The sequence below is a fragment of the Epinephelus lanceolatus genome, chromosome 4, assembly GCF_041903045.1.
Source record: "Epinephelus lanceolatus isolate andai-2023 chromosome 4, ASM4190304v1, whole genome shotgun sequence".
Lineage (NCBI taxonomy): Eukaryota > Metazoa > Chordata > Actinopteri > Perciformes > Serranidae > Epinephelus > Epinephelus lanceolatus.
In genome coordinates, this window is record NC_135737.1 from 668,283 (window position 1) to 690,000 (window position 21,718).

The window sequence follows — 21,718 nt, forward strand, 5'->3', positions numbered from 1 at the left end:
GATGTAGCCTAATGAGTAAGAACAAAATCTGAATACATGATTCCACTGCAGTGTCCTAAAGCCCAAAGTGACAAGTTCATAGTAGGGCTGCATGATTATAGCCAAAATGATAATTATGATTATTTTGATGAATATGAGATCACAATTATCTATCACAATTATTTGTTGATTTTTAGGGACGAAAATACTGATCTGTAACATTTAGCCTAAATATACAGTGCTGCTTTCATGGTCCGTGTATCATCCGATCATTCAGTTATTCCATTCAATCTAGCAAATAAAAAACGAAAAAACGAGTCAATATTTAGTTTTTCTGTGTAACCAAAAAATGGAAGATTGGTGTTTGTTTTCCTATTTTCAGCTCAAAACAGAAAATATAATAAACGAAAACAAAATAATAAGTCTAATTTACGTTTTCGGTTACTGATTTTCCCATTTCCCATGGTGTCTTTCTATTGCTCGCGCATGCGCAATAAAGTAGCGATGAAGATGGACGCAGAGAGATGAAGATGGACGCATCCTTTGTGCTATTCAAGGCCCCCAGGAGGGTCACCTTCAGAGAGGAAGACATGACGGTGGAAAAGATGGCTAAAATATTACAGGTAATATAGTCCTCAAAAGTTGCTTAACGTTTACAAACAATAATATGTCTCTTTCCCAAAGATATTTAGCTAGCTAATTCATGCTAGTTTGTTAGCATTAAGTTTTACATTTACAGAATGTGTGACATTGGCTGAACTCTAAAGACGGCTAGTTGTCAGGCACATAGATATTAATCCATAAGTTACTGATCTGTTGGAGTTATGTAAAGTTATGAGATACATACAGCCTCCCATCCTGCCCCTTAACCCCACTCAACCGAGTTTATTAGGTCCATCAAGATAAACATAATTTGGTCTAATGTGATAGTCCTACTATAATTAATACCTTCATGAAGGTTATTATGTTCAGTTTGTGTTGAAACTGTTTTAGAGAGGTGAACTGGGGAAATGCATGGGAGCACACAGACTTGTGTTTTAGAGAGGTGTTGATGTGGCTATTTTTGAAGTTGCAGTTAATGGTGCTGTTGAACTGTATTGTGTTGTACTGACAGGTGTTTCTAGTATTTTGTGCACCCTCTTTATATCAGTGAGACTAGGTTCAGTGACAGAAACACCTCTGTGTACAATGTAATACAGTTCATTATCACCACCATCATTATCAAAATGATCATACAGTTAAAGCAATGCTAATTTAAAACTGTTTAAACAAATAATAGACATCATGACTTCTACATTTTAACCAGTCATGATTTATTGCAGGACTGTTGTGTTGGATCACATTAGTTTTAGCTAGGTGAACCTAATAAACTGATTGATGGCTGCTGATTGTAGTGCTGTACCTATGTCTATAAGAGTATTACGGATAGAGTAAATTCCATCACCCACATTTTGCTGATTTAAGAAAACCTGACTGTCCTTTAGGTAACAAGCCAGAGTCTGTACCTTGCTGGTGATAACAATGTGGCAGTGTTCCCCAGAGTGGATGGCCGCTTCAGTTCACTCAGCCTCAGGGACAAGGCCCATTACGAGGTACATGGGGCCAAGGCTGCACCAGATGCAAGTGGTAATGTCGCTGCCTTGGGGCCCCCTCCTACTCCTTCCTCAAACAGCCAGTTTTGCTTCTCCAGGTCGGCTAGCTCAGCAAGTCCCTCACTGCCACCCAGGGCCCAATCCCTGAAATACTTTACAAGGTAAGCTAATTTTCTTTTTAAATTTCCATGCCCCTGTCAACAAAAAGAAATGTTTTATGTGCACTTCTCTATGTTCATCATTATGAATGACCCTAAATGTAATTTTTCTGAATTCCAGGACTGTCAGACTGGGAGAGTTACACAGTGGAAAGCTTGTGAACAGCAGAATGGTGGTTATAAGATTTACTGAGCAGGAGGCCAGTGTCCCATCTATGATTGCAAAAACAAAATATGCCTTAGGAAGCAACAAACCACTCATCCTGACAGATCACAATGGAGTGGAAATTTTGGACTCAGAAGGAACAAGAGGTGCTTCATTTGAGCAACTTTATTTACCTTGTCAGTTTACAGTTTAAGTAACCATAGTCCTGTGTCTCAAAGATTTACCTTGACAGTGGCAGGAACATTTATGTTGCTTCACAATCAGGTTGCAAATATATTGTGGGCTTTGAATTGCTGCATCGACATTTATAAAGTCCCACATTTCAAACTGCAGCCATAAACAATGTCAAACTTTTACTGTCATTTCAGATAAAACTAGATTTATTTGCATTCATGTCAGTCTCAAGAATTAGTTCTTATTCATACATTATACATTTTTTGCACTCATTTAGGCTCATTTTACTGGAAGCAGAATTCTCGAAAAATCATGGCTGTACCTGAGGCTGACTTCCAAGCTGTGGAACAAAAGAGGCGGAGAATCTCATAAGTTGGACTGCCAGTGGCTTGTTACACCTCCTCGCCTTTTCCTTCTGACATGAGTCATCGTAAAACGCTAAGCATGGCCTCTAATAAAGAGCAAAGCTGGTGTGACACAATATGTTGAGAGCAACTAAATGAATGCCATGTTCCTCAGTGAGTCCAAACACCGCCATGGTTGAGTCTTTCCCGCTGTTATTATTATTATTATTATTATTATTATTATTATTATTATTATTATTATATTGAGTTGATAATTGATTTGAGGAAGAGTTCATCAGCCTTGTCTCCTGTACTTATACATGGCCAAGCTGTTGAGAGCTTAAAAATATAATAAATGAATAAAATATATTAATAAATTATTTAATATATACATGCAATGTTTCTGTTTCATAGACGCAGAGATGATAATGGCAGACTGGACAGTGTATTTGAGAAAATTGAGGAGGTTGTCCTGACTGCTCAGGGTTTGTCTGAGGTGACTGCTGCCATAATCAGATAACTGGGAATAATCAGGTAATGGTAATAATCCAATTTGACACGTTTACGTGCACTTCAATAATCTGATAATCAGAAAAACCTGGTTTACATGATTCAATCCTTCAGTTGGATTTCTCCCCAAGTACATGACATAAAACCCAAACTTCCTGTTACAGTAGGTACTCATATCCTTGAAAAACCTCGAAAAGTACGCAAGTCATATATTTGCAAAATAAAGCACTTATGCTGACAGCTTATATTCTTACAGTACTGTCTGTTTTTATCATTAACAAATACATGTGAGAGCATTCTAATGTGTAGTTTATCAATGTGGAGCCAATTTTACATACTTTGGGAGTAAAAGTACTGCAAAATGCAATATACAAGTGTATTGTATATAAACTTGTCACACAAAGTGCATAACATATAAGTAAGATAAAATAAAAGTGACAATTTAAACACTGAGAATATAAACATATTTTATGTAAAATCTTTATCTGAAAGGAAACAAAAGATGTCAGATTAATGTAGTGGAGTAGAAAGTACAATATTTCCCTCTAAAATGTAGTGGAGTGGGAGTATAAAATAGCAAAACCCGAAAGAAACCAGATTAAATGCACCGAATAATCTGACTATTGGGGAAAAAGCTAGATGTGTTTATCTGATTTCTCATAATCAGATAATGGCTTTTATCTGATTAAGCCTATCGGATTATGCTGTTTACATGACCACTTGAATAATCAGGTAACTCCAGAAATCAGATAATGATCCGTTTATTAGTGTGCATGTAAACGCGCTCACTGGTACTGACCGAAGAACAGTCCAGGAATGTGAGGGATGGATTCACTTGTGTGGTTTGCAGAGGTCAGTTTTGTCCTAGAGTTGAATTGATTAAAAACTTGTTATTCAGACATCACACAGCACTGACAAATGCAATGTTGATGTTTTGATGGAATTTATGTTACAGTGGTCATTATAAAAGCTCAAAAGTGTCCAGGCTCTTGGTGTTCCTGTGGCATGGGAAGGTGTGCTTGGAGCATCTGGAGGCAGAAGAAGGACTTGGTTCACTCCCACTGTTGCTCAAAGCGCATCTTGCTTATGCTATACATAGGCAATGATTGAAAAACTATGTGTAAAGTTCTTGTTTATGTATATTAAAACATCATATAGAACTTTGTGTTAGCTTCAGCTAGCTGTTTATTCTTGTGCTCACGATCAGTCACTCACATGTTCCACTACTTCCTGCAACAACTATTACTCTACCAGTGGCCTACTGATGTTATACTGCCACTTATCGGTGACACCTATTTAAGCACTTATCATTACACTATGTAATTCTGTTTTTTTGTCTTCATCTATTGTGTCTTGTACTGCACCTTCAGACCTGTAATATTTATTTCTTACACTGGCAGGATGCATGGAAGATCCCACATTCGCAGCATGCTGTGACAGCCTGGTTGCATGCAGATCCTGCACCACTTTGTGGCTTCAGCGTTCTTCTCTCTGCTTGAAGTGCTGAGCGGATAATTTGTGCCAGTATTCACAAGGTTACTGGCCTTTCTGAAGTTATAAATGCCATTAGCAGGGATGCAAACAGCGTGCCGAAAAGCGCAACTCGCTTTTTCGTGGCCATTTGGGTGACTTGTATGAATCGTTCAGATCCGAGGAGTTATATAAAAATATATAAAATATAAAAAAAATAATATAAAAGTTGATTTCATGTGTTCTTATGGAAGTTTGCACACCGGGGCGGAACTTTAGTGCGGTGAAATAAGTTTCCGCCCAGACTTGGAACCCCCGCGGAATTCGCCGGCAGAACTACACAGCTGGGCCAATTAAATTGTTTGTTTATAGTCGCGCAGACCCGGGAGAGTCCGAAATCCAGTCAGGCAGGACAGTACGGGAGAAAGATTGATAAACCTTGTTTCACAGCACCCTGTCCTTTTTTGATAACAGACAGGATGATTTTATGAACAATGAATTAAAGGACAACGTCTGGCAGTCCATTGTCAATTGGTGGCTGCGGTGACAGTGGTAAGTGCTAAAGAAAGTTGATGTTGACGCTTGTTAAACGTTAGCTTGCTAGCTCACTGCTGCTGCTGATACTCTTGTCCATGTTCACCCACACCCGTTCACGCAGCGCGGACTTGGAACACAACAATGCGAAATTCCGCACCGCGTCCGTACCGCGCCTGTGTGTATGGTTTGAGTGCCGAAAAGCACTGTGCGAATATTCCGCAAATCTGACTGATAACTGAAATGACTGATTCTGAGCACGGAGTACGAGTGTCAAGATCATCTGAGGTAAAAACATTCGCTTTTTTCATTGGCTGGCTCTTGTTTAACACCTAGAAGTTTTTCCTGGTCAATACATTACCATGCTGTTCGAAGTAAAAGAAAGATCCACCAATTACCAGTACATTTTATCTTTTAAAAAGTGAAATGAATGATCCTGCAACATTTCCTGTGTCATGATGAATGTCAAGGTAAATGTCACCCCCTTGTGGCACTTCAATTTTCCGATTTTCCCTTGCCAATATTGGAGGCAGGCCTGTAGGCCTATTTGCTAATTTAATCCAGAGGAAATATTGGCTGGTATGACCTCATTAGGCAGACTGGGGATGTTTTTTTCAGTACTGAGGACATTGTACATTTGAGGACACAATTTACAACTTAACCTCTGTCTCTTATTGAGTAGGCCCCTTAGATGTCTTAGGATAGAAGCTTTTCTTGTCAGCACTGCTTCCTTAGTATCTGTAGGTCTGATGCTGAAATTGACTATAAATGCACCCTTTAAAGCTGATATTTCAAAAAATTTCTTCCTGGGGGAGCATGCCCCCGGACCCCCCTAGGGGGTTTGTATCCTTCTGTCTTTTTTCACCATTTGCTGTTTGCATCCCTGCATTAGACAACTGGCATTAGAAGAATAAATGCTTTGTTCTTGCCACCAAACCCTACTTTTAAAAGGTAGTGATGTTGAATGTGTTAAATGTTTTTGGTAATGAGGAGTGATATGTGTGTTTTATGTTATATTGTTCTCACTTCACAAGGGGTTTATAAAAAAGTAGAAAATGTGGCAAGATGTTTTATGTTGTATGATTCTTCTCACCTCACAGGGGTTTTATAAATGCTAGAAAATGTTGATGTGTTTGTGAATTTTCTATGGACAACAGTGTTGTGTGTGTGTGTATTTGCTGTTGATATTTTCATGTAGAGGATCCCAAAGCTGGACTCACTGTCTGTGTCTGTTCCATTGTTCTCTCTGTATACAAGCAGTCCTAGTTTCCCAGCAAAATAAATAGTTTGTCCATTTTTGTCACATGGGCATGATGACAGTAATCAAAATGGAATGGCATTGATTTAAAAAAAAAAAAAAAATCAGACAGTTGACATTTTGTTTGGCTCAACATTAGCTCTACCCTGTACTTTTACAGTAGTGACTACATAATGGCCATAGTTCCAGTGTGTCTACTTAAACAGAACTTAAAGATCTCCTCTGGACTTGTATCAAGACATATGGACTTTGAGAGCTAACAAACATGAAATTAGGAACATCTCTTTGTTACATCAATGAGGTAGATCAAGGCATCTTTGAATGGACTATAGTTGTAATTGACAGCATTATCAAAAACAGCTGAAAGGTTCGGGTGATCCTGTGCAAAGAGCTGCTCAGTTCTCACTTTGTCTGCCTCCGACTGAAAGGGGTCACTTCCGAATGAAGATATTCTGGTGAGGGATGATCCCATGTACCTCTTGTACATGACAGCTGCTACTGTGGCATCTTGCAGAAGATCTGTTGTGATCTTTCTCAGCATTCCTGTCCCTGCCAGGTGATTTGGTATCCCTTTGCCTTTAAGAACACAAAAACGTGTTTGTTGTGATGTTCTTCTAGAGCCTGTTACAGCGAATAACTTGTATGGGATATGTAACATACCTGGGATCCTGTTAGCATAAATCTGTTTATGCCAATCTCGCACATCTGGCAGGTCAGATTGGATGTGCAGAACCTCGTCAGGCTCTCCTCCATGCCTATTGCTTCCTGATCTTGTAGCTGTACCAGGGCCTCCTTAAGTGGGTAAATCACTTGATTATTGATTTCTGGCGACATTCTTTCCACTGTGTGATTTTATAAAAAAAAAAAAAAGAGAGAGAGAAAAAGAGAGGTGGATGTTAAAGCAGCTGTGCGGAACTTTTTACCATTTATAAAACTGTCCCTAGTTCGTATCACCTCCCCTTGAAGATCTGCATATTTATTTGAACCCAACAGCGACAAAAAAAAGCCTTTCTCTGTATGGCTATTTAGTGTAGCCTGGCTCGGGTTGGACACAGCAGAAGTCAGCAAACCAGAATACGGCACCCGGAGGCGGAAGTAAGTCTGCACACCCGCAGCAGCCCGCAGCCATTAAACCACAGAAGAAGAAGGAGCTGTGTTTACGAGTAGGATTTAAGAAACAGGCTAAATGACATGTGGTAGGGAGTAGTCTCTTGTACAGTAGGTGGTGGTATGCACCTGGAAGTTGTTTGCGATCCACCAATAAATTGAGAGAAGAAGAGCCGTGTTTACAGAGTGTTCTTTGAGTAAGCGGTACGCAACGGGCATTGCTGAACACATAACAGTTTTACCAGATGTATCTATAAGGACTTGGTTGTACTTTCGATGTCATGGCGGATAAAGAAGGAGCACCATCTAAAAGGAAAAAGAACAGAAGAACAGAAGAAGGCTAAACGGGACAGCGATAGGGCTCGAGCCCAAACGCGTGTAAACCTCGGTCTGGCATTCACCAAGTGAAGAGAGCTGAGAGATTTGAAAGCTTTTAAAACTGATCTTGAGTTGGCCCTTTTCCTAATCGACAGGTATGTAATTTTTGTTTTTATTTAGAGAATATACCGCAACTTGTTAGACGTTGTTTCACTTCAATATATGACGACATGGAAGCTATAAGCAAGCTAAATGTAATGTTAGCTGATGTGAACCGCTTTTGTCTAGTAACGTTACAACAAACGGCACAAAATTATCTGTGACTGTGACTGTGACCATGAACACAAATATACAGCAGGCAGTTGTCCTCAGTTTATTAGAAGTTCAGAGCTACACCAGAACATTTATGATTTTCCTCTTGCTCTCCAAAACAAATGCATACAGTAATTGCCGGTTGCAGTCGAGATTTTACGACACCAGGCTGTGGGTGTCATACCGCTTCGACCAAAGGGGGGCACTATAATCAACGAAAACGTAAAGTTCTGCACAGCTGCTTTAACATAGTGTTTCTCTATGATGTGACTGACAGCTACCTCAGACTTCTACGTAAGTGCAATACTTGGCTTAATATACTTTGTTACTTTTCACCATTGGTGTAATGTAGGCTGTTGACTTGCAGATGGTTAACATTACCCTTGTTGACTGAGTTTGGAGGTATAGCTCTCTTTACTGGTTATGTCTATATTCTGACAGCATCTCTTGCATGTACAGGCAGGGGTAAAACTCTTTGCCATGATCCATTCAAAGTTGATCCCACATTCCATAATGTGTTACTGCAGGTCTACATAAACAAGAATGAAACACTAAATTATTGGTGGTGTTTTTTTTTTAAACATGTCTTTATTAATTTTTCACATTTAACACATAGTGATTTTTCACATTTAACACATCATAACATCCCCTATCCCCTGAGTGGCAGCAAAAACAAAATCAAAAATAAAATAAAGAGTAAAATAAAATAAACACAATGCATTAATAAAATAATAACAACATACATTAAAACATTTAAAAAAACAAATAAATAAAATTTTGCGGTACATCAAGTAAACACATCAACTCACTTCCACACTTAGAAAGCTTCTTCGATATCACCATTTTTGACAAAGTCCAAAAATTTCAAATGACTTTGAATTTACCAGGTTTTTTTTCTTGACAGTATAAATTAGTTTTTCCAAAGCCAGACTTGAGGTTAGATTTCTCAGCCAAAGTCTGAAGGTAGGGCCCTTAACATTCTTCCAACACAGGGCTATTGAACGTCTGGCCTGTAACAAGCACAAATCAACCATCTTCTTTTCTCTATTGAACAATGGACAATTGACCGGATACACACTCAAAACACACAATTTGGGACTCAAAGGAATTAAGAAGGAGGTAATTTGTGAGATATACTGTGTCACCAATCTCCAGAATTTTTGAATTTCCTCACAACCCCACAAACAATGGTATAAATTGCCTTGATACTCAATGCATTTCTAACACCGATCAGGATTGTTAGGATCAAATCTATTCAATTTTACAGGGGTAATGTACAATCTCACTATCCAGTTATACTGTACTAAGCGCAGTCGTGTGTTAATGGTCTGGGATTGTGCTTTCGAACATATTGTGCCCCATTCTTCTAAGAGACATCAACAGAGGCAACCCAAGAAACTACCAGGGCTAAAACTACCGGGGAAGAAACACTATTCACACGATCAACATACTTCTTAAGCATATTGATGTGGCACACACGAGTTTTCTTTTTACGATCGGGGGTTTGGATCACATAATCAGTTTCACTAATTTTGCGGCCAGTTACATTAGTCCGTGAGCCAGGACCCCAAATTTGGCCCACTGGTACCACCTGGGGGGAATAAGTCAAAAGCTACCGTTTTGTTTTCTTTCATTTGGGACACCTCATATGTTTAGTGGACTGACTCCCTGAATATGCAAGCTATCTTTACAGTTGTGATATAGCTGGATTCAGTACAACCACACCTTTCCAACAAGCCCTCATATGTGTTGCTATGACAATCCATGGCAGAGATATTGCAAAGTAATTGAGAGCATTCTACATAGATGCCCATCTTTTACATTTCTGCCTATTTTAGGTATGTGTTTATAAGTCTGTATCTCCTATTTGCATAGAGATATTTGCATTCTGTTTTTTCTGTTATGTAGAGGGATATCCTGTCGTCAGGCATGACAAGTTTGGTAGCTCTCAGAGCTTGCATTGTCAGTTTACATGGATTCATATGACTTAACCTCCATTCGGCTAGGCATTTTTTGAGCTCCTTTTTAGTTTTCCTATGGGGTTATAAATCAAGTGATAGCACACAGAAAGCTACCACCGGTGCAAGGCTATCACATTTTTTCTAACACTAGAGATGTATACCTTGCTAAAAATCACTATGAGAATTATTCCCCCCGGGTGGTACTGACCAACCCTACTGGCTCACGGACTAAAATTGTTTGGGGCTAAAAAGGGCATTATTCACTTAAAAATATTTTTTTTCAATACGTCAAAATATTGTCCATTAAAGCTGCAGTAGGTCGAAAGCCTGAGCCACCGCTGACTAGTGTTTTGGAGGTGTAACTGCAGTAAAAAGTAAAGTAAAAATAACATGCAGATTTTTTTTTTTTTTCCCCCATGACTAATCGATTAGTTGAAGATTATGTGCGACTTTAGTCAACAAAGATTTTCTTTGGTTGACTACAGCCCTAATAAAATTGTAAATCTAATTTTACAAAAATAGTAGTTATTTGGACTTCTTCAAATTGAAGCTGACAAAGTATCTTTTTAGGGTAGTTCTTTCTGATAGGATACATCTTATCAAGACGTCTATCTCTGATGAGATGACAATGTTGTGTTGATGGCATAATCACTTAAACTTGGGTCACAGTCCCAAGATAGGACACTTTTCTTACTACATACGAGGCAATTCACACTATGGCTTAGTTACAGTTGTCTGCAAATAATCTGTTAATAATCTGTTTCTGAATCATGCAAAGTTAAAAATTCACCTGAAGGTCATAAATCCTCATGAGCTTGCCTAGCTCCTCCGCTATCTTGTCAGTCTTGGCGGCCTTCTCTCTGAACAAGGTGATGAGTTTAGGTGTGTGTCTGTCCAGCTCCTTGTAGAATTGATTGTGCAGGTTAACGTTGTTGATTCGGTGGAACTCGGCAAACACCTGTATATGGACAGAATTACACAGAAATGTACAAAGGTGATTTAAGAACAGAAGTGTGCAGGTATTTTAAGAAATTTTCAGTTGGCAGGTAGCAAAACCAAGGGTAATTCTACTAGGGATGAGTCTGAAACAAGGTCAAAATAGAAAGTTAATTGTCATTCATTAATTTAAAAACAGGCTATATAATGTTATCTAAAGGAAATTAAAATAATAAACCTCTGTCTACTTTGTTTACTATGAATGGCAAAAATATGTCACAGTGTGATGTGTTGTCAACTTTTACATCCACTGTTTGCTTTTTAGGGAATTTTTGAAAATTTAGATTTTTTTAAAATTCATTTAAATATTGGAAAAATTAAAACAGACATGTTCAAAGTGGGCATGCCAGGGCTAAAGAGTCATGTTGATTAATTGCTCTTAACAGGGAGAACAGTAAAGTAATAAAAGTGAATTTGATTCACATCCCTAAATTCCATATACATGACCATTTATGGACATGCATAGTTATTTCCCTACCAGTGGTTACACATGTATAAATCAACTGGTGTTATCAACCCAACAGGAAGGTAGGGGAGAGGAGACTAGTGGAGAAAAGCATGTATATAGATGACTACATGCCATGCCGTTTAAAGAACAGGATCTGGGCTGGGATGTTTGTTTTTTTACTTGTGACTCCATAAGTAGGGCTGGCCATCTGTCCACGACGTCTCTCACCCATGGAGCTACAAGAGCTCCAATGATTTCTTGGCGACGAAGGGCATAGGTTGTGTTCATGAGCTTGCCTATGACTAATTGGTTTCTCTCAGTCTTTTTGACCTCTTGCATGGTGTCTTCTCTCATTGTTTCTAGAGTGGCTGGGGTTTGATCCTTAGGTAGGTTGATGGTGTAGTTGACCTCAGGTTTTCGAGCTTTCTTTATGTTGTGATGGGAGTGCTCATTTTCAGGGTTGTTTCGGCTCTGCCTCCCTGTGTTGATGGCTACTTCTGCAACCCCAGCTTTGGCCAGATTGTTACAGTAAGACGCAACCTTGTACCCTATGTGACGTTTCCATCCCAACTCCCGTCTTCACCAGCCGTCATTCTGAGACATGGATGAGCTGTAATCAAGTTACACAAAGGACATGTAAAAAAAACCACATGCTCCTTCAGTTGCATCTACTCTACATGAATCATTATGAGACCTTGACAGATGAGCTTTCATCGCTTCAAATGATGGAAAAGTACAAATGCAACTGTCATAGAGACATGGCAGAGGGGACACTCTTGAATATTGGCTATGCAGTACAGTATAGTGCCAAAATAATTGTCCCCGGGTATTTGAAGTTGCAGAACACAACTTGCACTTCCACTCCATGGGGCCAACTTCACCCTGCAATTTAAATAGTTTCAATTAAAGTCTAAACCATTTCAGTCCTGTTTTGCACTTTTGGCTATTCAAAAATACCATTTGTACAAGTTAAAATGTGTGTAAAATTTTGAATGAGGGGGGGAATGATTATGCCAACCATTCGACAACACGTCAGTAATTTGAGTAAGTCTGTTCTTCTGCTGCAAAAAATCTAAACATTGTGAATAATTCAGGGTGAATTCAAATTAGTACACAGTTTACATAACTCACCTATTGGCACCTGTCTGATGGTGAAACGCTGACTCTCTGTAGCACTCTCTGTAGTCTGATATCTGTACACAACATGAGCACAAAGATGATTTATTAATGTTCAAAAACATTTTTAAAATAATACATAATGATTAATAAAAAAAAGTGAATATACAGATAAAAAAGTTTCCAAATCTATCAAAAACATTCATTATACGCTCATTATAGTAAAAATGAAAATGTTGAAAGATGAGCAAGTTAGTTATTAACAAGCAAAGCATCAAAGTTGTGTGCTTATAGATCTGAGGGGTATTCCAGAAAGCGGGTTTAGTGAAAACTCTGAGTATATTAACCCTGAAATTGGAGACAGCACCTACTCAGGAAACTGAATTCATTCGGGGTCAGCAGAGACATTCTCACCACTTTTTATTACTCCTTCATTGAGAGTGTGATAACTTTCTCCTTCATCTCATGGTTTCACTCCATCACCCTGCAGAACAGGAACCGCTTACTGAACACGGTTAAAGTCTGCTCCAAAATCATCGGACACCCTGTCTGAGCTCTCACCACCCTGTGTGAACAGCAGACTGTGAAATCAGTGCGCAGGATCCTTCAGGACCCCTCTCATGTCCTGTTCCTGGCGTTTGAGCCGCTCCCCTCAGGACGCAGACTTCGCTGCCCAGGCTGCAGGACTCAAAGGAGAAAGACAAGCTTTGTTCCCAGGGCTGTCCAGCTCCTGAACTCCCAAACCCAACCCCACTGATTCAGTATCCGCACCATTGCCCCCCACCTCCACCATGCACTTTATATGCACTTTATATTAACTTTTAGTATTTCATGGACTTAAGCACTTCCAGCACTTTAATGCATATCATGTAGCATCCTTTTTATTGCCTATGTTGTCTTGTCAAATTGTCTGTATGTGTTGTTGTGCTACTCTATGTGCCTTTTAATTGCCCCTCAGGGACAAATAAAGTGTTTTGAACTGAATTGAATTAAATTGAAGTAAGGGAAACTCTGGGTTTTCAGTTCCAGACAGAGAGATAAATCAAACTCTGAGTCAATCACCATGGCAACTGAGTCTGTGAACCTAACCTGCTCGCTGGCAGGTTTTCTTCAGTTTTTCTTTATCTCCTCCCTCTTACACGCTGTTTCATTTCCTCATTCATTCAGTCCGTGTCAAAGCTTGTATCGAAGCGCATTAATTAGCGGAGATTTGTCACAGTCTAAATCCTGCTGGATATTAGTTTGTTACTCGGGACTGTCTTAAGTTACTGGATTTATGCACATCAATCATTTCTTTGGACATCAGTTTTTGTCTTTACATTCAAATATTACACAGCGAGAATTCATCCTCAGCTCAGAATCAAACCTCTGTCATTTTTATATTTATTATTTTTTATAACACTGTGCACAAGGATCAGACTGTCAGTCTGTTAGAGCAGCTCTGAAATGTTTATAGCACATAATGTGTGGGTCTAATTATTTAAATTTTAAAAATTGGTATGAAGCTTTAGACACATAGTATCAATGACTAATGATCTCTATCACTGATGTCATTGGTCGCACTGATGGAACATAATTCCTATAGCCTAATATTGGGGATTATATGTTCATATTTCTGAGTGAGCAATGGTGCAGCATTTCAGTGTCTTTAAATTTACTACATTTGTAGCTGAAATAAAGTCACTGAATGCTGTTGAGTCAAGATACAAATAGATGTCCAACATTTTAAAATCTACTGTATTTTAACCTCAACGTCTTTTCAAGTGCAAATCACCAAACATATTATTACTGGGTCAGACTGTGAGTTTACAGTCATGTCTTTATGTCTTTGATCTATAGCCTAGCCTATATGTTTTAAATCCTCCTATTTTTCAGTTGCTGCCTCCTGTGTTTTTCCCCCATCAGATTAAATCTGAACAAATATATTAGTATTATATATTATTAATATAATGTAATGTATCTACAGTCTGATACACAGTCAGATTCCACCACTTCATTAAGGAAATGTAAGTCTGATAAATGATGAATAAATGGACAACACTGAATAAAACTTTTTTATTAACTTTATGGTTGACTTATTTACACTTTCCTCGCTCTGACTCAGGCTCTTCTTTTAAAGATAAACATGCACCGTCTGCTACACATGCATTAATATCTCTACATCCACTACATTAAAATGGAGGCGCTGTCTTTTATTTACCTGTTGCCATGGTGAATCGTGGAGTCGGAGCTCCATTGATGATGGCTTTTTATTGTAGGCTTAACTCAGAGTGAACATAATCAGAGTTGACTGAACTAACTCAAATCAGCTGTTCTGGAACCGGTAACTCAGAGTTTCCCATCTCAGGGTAAATCAACTCAGAGTTCAGGGTTAGACTCAGAGTTTGTTGAACCTCCTACCTGGAGTACCCCTCTGCTATTTCTGTTGTTGATGTGTTTGTTTTTAACAAAGTATTAATAAAGGGTTCAAGTGGTCAAACTATTTTTCTGTGGACCCCACAGTTGAGATAAATACATTAAAAGAAATAGTCATTTGCAAAATAATGACTGTGGAAACACATAAAATAAAACCAATTATTAATGACACTATTTCATAATACATCCTACCTGTAACTGTTAAAAGGATTTGGAGATGATCTCTGAACCACTCACTTGAGCCTACGAAGAAATACATACACAGGCCTGGTTAGCATCATGCTAACACACTCACATTATGCTGATTAGCATTGTTCGTTTCATGCTAACACATACACACAGCAGGTTGGCTATGGTGGTTACTCGACACCGTAAAACATTGACTGTGTGACGCTAACGCTTATTTAAATAAGTATACTCACAGTAACGTTATGCACGTGCATAACCGGCGGCCAGGGAAGCCTAAACAACTGCCCGGCAGAAACCGGAAAGCATGGATAACGTTATGCTTTCCGCCTCCACCACCGTTAACCTGGCGGGCAAACATGCATTATGGGAAATGTAGTTCATCCAGGAAATCCACCAATAACTTGCAATTATTTACTTTGACACAAGTTTCGACATTCAGTTTACACATGCAACATCGCTGAAAGACATTATCTATAAGATCAGAGAGATGTTTTATTTCTGGCTATGTAAGTTAACGTTACACCGTTGTAAGATGAAGTAACATACATTTGTCACATTCAACAACTTCTAAAGTTACCATTACTTGGATTTGGGTTAAGGGTTAAACTATTTTACAACAAATCTTCACTGTGCACATTGTACACATGCATTCCCAGTTCCAAATTAAGACTATGTGTCTACATTTTAGACTATTTATTGAAATTCAATTCAAAACAAAACGTTGCTTACCAAATCAGGGCTGATGATAAAACAGCGCTTATGAAAACGAGGGCAATAAGACTAATGAAAAAAACTGAGGTGGTGGTGGTTTGAAGCGGGGGGATAAAAGTACGCATTGCAAACAAATGAAAACAAATTAAACTGTGTACCACATCCACACAGGTTGGCTTCAGCTTCAGGTCCGCAACTCCGCATCAAGGCAAATTCAAGATGGCTGACTCAGCTTTCGCGAAAGAGAGATGTGACCCACCCACCAGAACGTCATGACGTCATGACACTACTGTATGGTTCCTAAACCTTTTGAGTGTTCCACACAAATTACCTATAAAATATTGAGCCCTATTCAATTAAAGTGGCATAAATCTTAACAGAGCTCAACACTTTATAGTTTGGTCAACTGCATACCGACATTTGACTGTTACACCCTTATTAATTATGAGCTAGTACAACTGTTGGGAATTACAGTGTAGCTACAGTGCATGCGGAGAAGAAGGAGAAGAAAAAACAGAGGAGAAACAGGCAGTGTAGCTGATGTATTGTGGCCTTGAGGTTGTTGTGCTCCATACATATTACCAAAAATAAACAAATAAATGTATAATAAAGAAAACAAAACAAAACAAAAAAACAAAAGAGAAGTCTATACTGAACACCAGAAATGTGAGAGTCCTGGGGCCTGTATCATGAAGCAGGATTAATGTCTTAGCGAGGTAACTTCAGGGTTAACCCTGGGTTTTCGGTCTCATGAAGCCGGTTCAGTTCTTATCGGGATAGATCACCATGGTAACTTACTCTGAATGGCTATCCTGCTCGGGAGCAGGGTAAGTTCAGGGTTGAATCTGATCCTGTAAAAAGCACCGCCCACTAGCCAATCAGCTGTTCGGAAAAAAATGACTCTGCTGACAGAAATGCAGCCCAGTCATGACGGGAAGTTTAATTAATTTGATTTGAAAGTTTATTTTGAACATTAAAAAAGAAAAGAAAGCAACAACAATAGACAATGAAAAGATTATTCAAAAAGGAGTGGAAAGAAGTCGAAATTTCATCCCACCCCTTCATAAGAAAGAAACTGATAATTTGCGGACACTTAATAGCACCATTAATTAGTGCCAACATTGTTTTTTTGTTGGAGGAAATGATCCCTGTTAAAGATAATGGGCCTAATTGACAGCTTTGCTGCTGGAAATGTGGAAAGTAGCCTATCATGTCTACACTTCATGGTGTTTGAGGGATTTTCCTTTTTGTATTTTAAAGAGGGAGACTAGGTATATTTTTGCGCAGCTGTTAATTTCTAACACAGCTCAATATCAGGATGATTTTATTCAGACTATCAATTTGGTGTTGATATGATTTAATTGTGGCGTCAGCTTTAAGCTTTATTGTAGCATATATAACGTTATGACAAAGAAGACCAATTTATCAGATGCAATGATGTTAGATGATAATTGTAATACACGCAATTCATCTGCTTAGCATTGATTTCATGGGATTCAAGGGTGTGATCAGTGTCAGATGTACAGGTACAGGTACTGTAGCTACTTGAACCAGTGATGAGTAATTTAACCGACCTTTGTCTTGATTTTTCCCTCTCTCCTCCTCTATTTCTTCTTTCCTTACCCGTTTTTTTTCTTCTCTATTATGTGATTTCATTGATGTTTTGACAGGGGAATTTCTTTGATAAGCTTTTAGTGGCTTCTGACCTCTCCGGCACTTTTCTTTTTGTAATCTTGTAAATTTTATATTGTCTGTTTTTAACATTATGTGCAAATAAACTAATCTAAACTAAAACTAAACATTATTCATCCCGTTATGCGTTGCCACGCATGTTTCCTCCTCCTGCAGCTGCCACGGTGTTGGCCTTTTCTGTAATGTTGCTTTTCTCCTCCTCATATTTTAGTAGAATTAATCTCTGATCCTCATGAGAAATACTTTTTTTCCCCCTCACATACGGCACTCTGTGAGGACGCTCAGTGACGCTGCGCTTCTCTCATGATTGTGATTGGTCCGCTGCGTGCACGTTCACGGCTCTTGATAAAGCAACCCTGGGTTGAGTTACCGAGTTCCGTCGTGATACCGATTATCACGATTATTGCCATTGTTAGGGTTAGTCAACCCAGGATAGGTCTGGGTAACCCAGGAAAGGTTGATCTCACTTCGTGATACAGGCCCCTGGTGGTAGAGGAAAGCCTGATTGTGGAGAAGAGTTGCCAGAGCAGTGTGGTAGGTTTGAGAAGCAACTGAGCCCCTTTTGAGTGATCCCATCGGTTCTTTGCGATGCGTCACGGAGCTGAAGTATCGAACATGCATGCGTGTATTTGAACCCTCCCAATGTGTTTATGAGAACCCTTACCAGGGTCCAGAGTCAATGTCCCAGCCCAGTGGGGGAAGGCGGCCGGCAAGGCACCCCAAGGCCGCAGGAGCGCCCAGACCCCACGCCCAGGGAGCCGCAGAGGCCGCGGGACACCACGCAGGCCCAAGGACCCAGGGCCGTAATGGCCAGCACCCCCAGAGAGCCAGAGACGCACCCCAGATGGGCGGGACACTGCTGTCCTGCAGCCTGTGCAACCATAAGGCCCCTGGACCCTGTCCTCATCTGTCCCCCAAGTTGTAGGTGTGTGTGGTGCTTTAAAATTGGAGGACAGATAAGGATGGGTTGGGGGGCAGCATGGAGGGCTACAGGACACCACTGTCCCATAGCCTGCCCCATCGTGAAGTCCCCCAATCCATCAGTGGTCTGCACCTCAGAGAGTGAATGTATGTGGTGCGTTAAAAGTGTGAAATGTGTGGTACATTTTACAATGCTAATTGCAAATATTAGCTGGGCTGCCGGGCTACTCACCTAACACAACCGTAACGCCTGACCCATTGCTGGGACTGAGCCGCTAATAACTAGGGAGGGAGGGCCAAGGGCTCCGGGGGGGGGGGGGATTCACATGAACGTACATGAACGCGCAGCCGGACCGGCTTGTAAACAATGGGCTGGAGATCAACACAGAGAGAGGGTGTGTGAGGTCATGCTATACTCCAGATGAAATTACACCTCTAGTTCTTCACATAGCAATTTTTTAATTCCTTCAATCTAGAAATGATGAATTTCGCTTATTGCTCCTTTAAAACTGGCACAAATTGTATTTGACAACCCAAATTTGGCTTGATTGATTGATCAAGTGCGGCAGTTCTTTTGAGACAATGCCTCCCAACTTCAGTTTTATTAGCAACTCTAGAGCAGATAAGACAAGAGGTGGAGTGTTGCTCTTCAGTTGAACTCCTCAAATTGAGTTGCATTCTTTAATCTGAAGGCCAGCTATGTATTGTGCAGACCTTTTTGATGACTTTGTTGACTTTGCTGACTTTGTTGCACTGTTGTTGATCATCTACATAGATAGAATTTGACTGTGTCATTACTGTTGGCGATAACATTCATACTGACAACACGGAAGCATTAAGGAGCTGTGTCAGACTGCATTATTTCTAGACAACTAGTTGACTAGTCAAATCTCAAAACTAAGGTTGTTTATACAACAACGATTCTGAACGAAAACGGTAAACTTTTGTTGCGTTTTGGCTGGTTGTTTACACGACAGCAGCATTTTGGGTGCCTGAAAACGCAACATTTGGAAAACGGGTTCCAGAGTACAATGTTTTGGAAACAGCACTGTCTTAGTTGTCATGTAAACTTGCAATATGCAGTTCCCCTGAAAACAGAGACTTTTTGTACATGCACATTACGGTTCCAAATACTAGGCATGCATGAGAAAGTTGACCATCACAACAATGATGGCAGACTCCTGAGCTCTGTTTGTGCTGCTCACTCTAAATTTATCAGCGCTTCTCAAGCAAAGTGTAGATTTACTGCACCATCACTTTGATCAGCGGAGACGCATTTCTTACATGCGTCAAATACTGAATCCATCTATACACTGACGAAGGACAGCTAAAAGAGGACAAGACTGGGAGGACAAGCAAGTGGTGGGAATGACGTTGTTGAAGAGAATGAATGGAGAGAAAACATTCATATGTCTAAAGCCTCCCTCGTTGCCCTGAGCAAAGAACTTTGTCCTTACATTGAGGGGGAAAGAACAAATGTGAGATCGCCAGTTGGAGTCCTAAAAAAGGTGGTGTGCACACTATATTATTTAAGTGACGAGGGAAGGCTACAAAAAAACTGCTTATGCCTTCGGGTTGTCACGGCTGACTGTGTTATTGTTAGGCAAATGTGCAAAGCCACCTCCATTCATCTTGGTCCAAAAAACATTAACAAGGTGAGGGTGTTGCTTGGACATTAGATGGCTCAGTAGTGAAACGCCTTCTTGGATGGTATTGGTAATGGTGGCTATGTTTTCTGTGATGTTATCCAGCCTCTCTGAGTTGCGCCCCTCTGATTCCTCTAGGAGGTCCATCATCCTCCTCTTTATTTGGAGGTCTTCCTGCATAGAGTTCTCAATTTCAACCTGAGCCCGAGCCCGACCTGAGTAAGCCCGATGGGTCGGGTCCGTTTCGGGCCGACTAATTAAATAGAGAGATAGATATAGAGATGTAGAGGTAGAGGTAGAGATAGATATAGATATAGATATAGAGATAGATAGATATGCAGGACAGACAGTGGTTCTGATTTTGGAGTCTGTCACTGTCAATCAATCATCAACATTTTCTCTACTTGTAAATATGTAGCTTTTCATCATTTTGTTAATCCATCATCTCCAGTTTGCTGTAACTTGGGGTGATTGTAGAAGAAATCGCAGTGCCACAGAAAACCTACTGATGTGCTGATGTTGCTCCCAGGATTCCCAGCCTGCTGGTCCTTCTAACAAAAGTGGACTTTAAAAAACACAGCAATCTCTATTTTTATTTGTTTCACGTTTTATTTGGAGATTTTTTTTATTTATTATTTTGGCCAATTATTAAAGAGTAAATGTTTAATTGTTAAAGGCTAAACAGATATTCAGCAGCCTGTGAGGAAGAAAATATGCATGTCTGTTAAGATTATTCCAAATCCATTCATTATTCAATGTTATGTTGTTGAAGTTTGAAGGTTATAGTTACCGTTTTTAATGAAGTGTTCAAGTTGAAGTATCGTCTGCTGTGTGTGTGTGTGTGTGTGTGTGTAAGGGGGATGTTAATAGGGCTATAATAATTAAGCAAGAAGAATATACGGATTATAAAAATAAAGAATGCTGAATTCCGTTCTGACGAAAAAAATAATAATACTAAAACAAGATATGCTGCTGTGAAGTGTGAGCAAAGTTCAGTCAGTCAGCATTCAGGTGCAGGAAAAGTGTTGAGAGCGTCTTAAGTGCAGCGCTACATGATGCGCAATGGTTGCTTTCCCCTAGGCTGACGTTGAAGCCTGCCTGGTAATATTATTTTGAGACATGAATGATTGGTTGACTTTAAGTGATTAAAGATACTGTATTTGAGCCAGGGAAGCCAGACTGCTGAGGTGCACTGGGGGAGCATAATTTTTCCCCCTTCCATTTAAAAAAAACAAAAAAAAAAAACCATGGGTTCTGTCGGGCTCGGACCCAGTGTTGTATGTGATGATGTCGGGCGAGCCGGTTTCGGGCTTCAAGTCCCTCGGGTCATTTCAGTTTCGGGTCGAATTTTTGGGCCCATTGAGAACTCTACTCCTGCACCGCTGGATCTGTATGGATTTTTCTCTTAAGCCTGTCCTCTCTGTGGCTGTTGAGCTTTGCCTTTAAAAGCAGAGCGAAAATAGGTTTGCTGACAATGGAGCTGTACTTATGAGCAACACATTTAACCACACTTCTTCTGGGAAGTGAACACTGGCGCGATTAGCTGCCTCTGTCCCTGTTGCGTTGCTCCCTGTTTTTTAACTGATTTTCATTGTCTCCTGAAATCCGTTTGTATCATGTTTGTAATCTCCAGATGGACTTAATGCCTACACTGACTTCCATGATATTGGGGGGTGGGGGGGCAGAATATACCTAGATTTC

At 39.8% G+C, this 21,718-nt stretch overlaps 1 protein-coding gene and 2 long non-coding RNA genes across 14 annotated transcripts in view; 1 reads left to right on the forward strand and 2 right to left on the reverse strand.

Moving 5' to 3' along the window:
• LOC117259687 (EF-hand domain-containing protein D1) overlaps positions 1-21,718 on the forward strand; it is a 66,928-nt gene that overhangs the window by 1,004 nt on the left and 44,206 nt on the right. The window contains exons 2-7 of one of the 12 annotated variants that reach the window (XR_013490914.1): positions 479-602; positions 1,464-1,732; positions 1,851-2,041; positions 2,347-2,587; positions 2,828-2,947; positions 4,324-6,053. The exons of 3 other annotated variants lie outside the window; for them this stretch is intronic. Coding sequence is in view for 5 of the 9 variants with exons in the window: in XM_033631290.2 (XP_033487181.1) it covers positions 479-602; positions 1,464-1,732; positions 1,851-2,041; positions 2,347-2,441 (679 nt within the window). In the remaining 4 variants the exon portion in view is untranslated. Of the gene's footprint in view, positions 1-478; positions 603-1,463; positions 1,733-1,850; positions 2,042-2,346; positions 6,054-6,749; positions 7,766-21,718 lie in introns of those variants that run through there. 8 more of the 12 variants (XR_013490913.1, XR_004501866.2, XM_033631291.2 and 5 more) reach the window with 8 other exon arrangements.
• LOC144462707 (uncharacterized) lies at positions 6,620-7,264 on the reverse strand. Its single transcript, XR_013490921.1, has 3 exons — positions 7,140-7,264; positions 6,846-7,027; positions 6,620-6,761 (listed from the first exon to the last, which is right to left on the reverse strand). It is a non-coding gene; the product is annotated as an uncharacterized LOC144462707 (long non-coding RNA).
• The window catches only part of LOC144462708 (uncharacterized), a 12,718-nt gene continuing 2,413 nt past the window's right edge, over positions 11,414-21,718 (reverse strand). The window contains exons 1-3 of the long non-coding RNA XR_013490922.1: positions 15,281-21,718; positions 15,051-15,101; positions 11,414-12,520 (exon numbers count right to left, since the gene is read on the reverse strand). The exon at positions 15,281-21,718 is cut by the window's right edge and continues 2,413 nt beyond it. This is a non-coding gene — a long non-coding RNA (uncharacterized LOC144462708). The remainder of the gene's footprint in view (positions 12,521-15,050; positions 15,102-15,280) is intronic.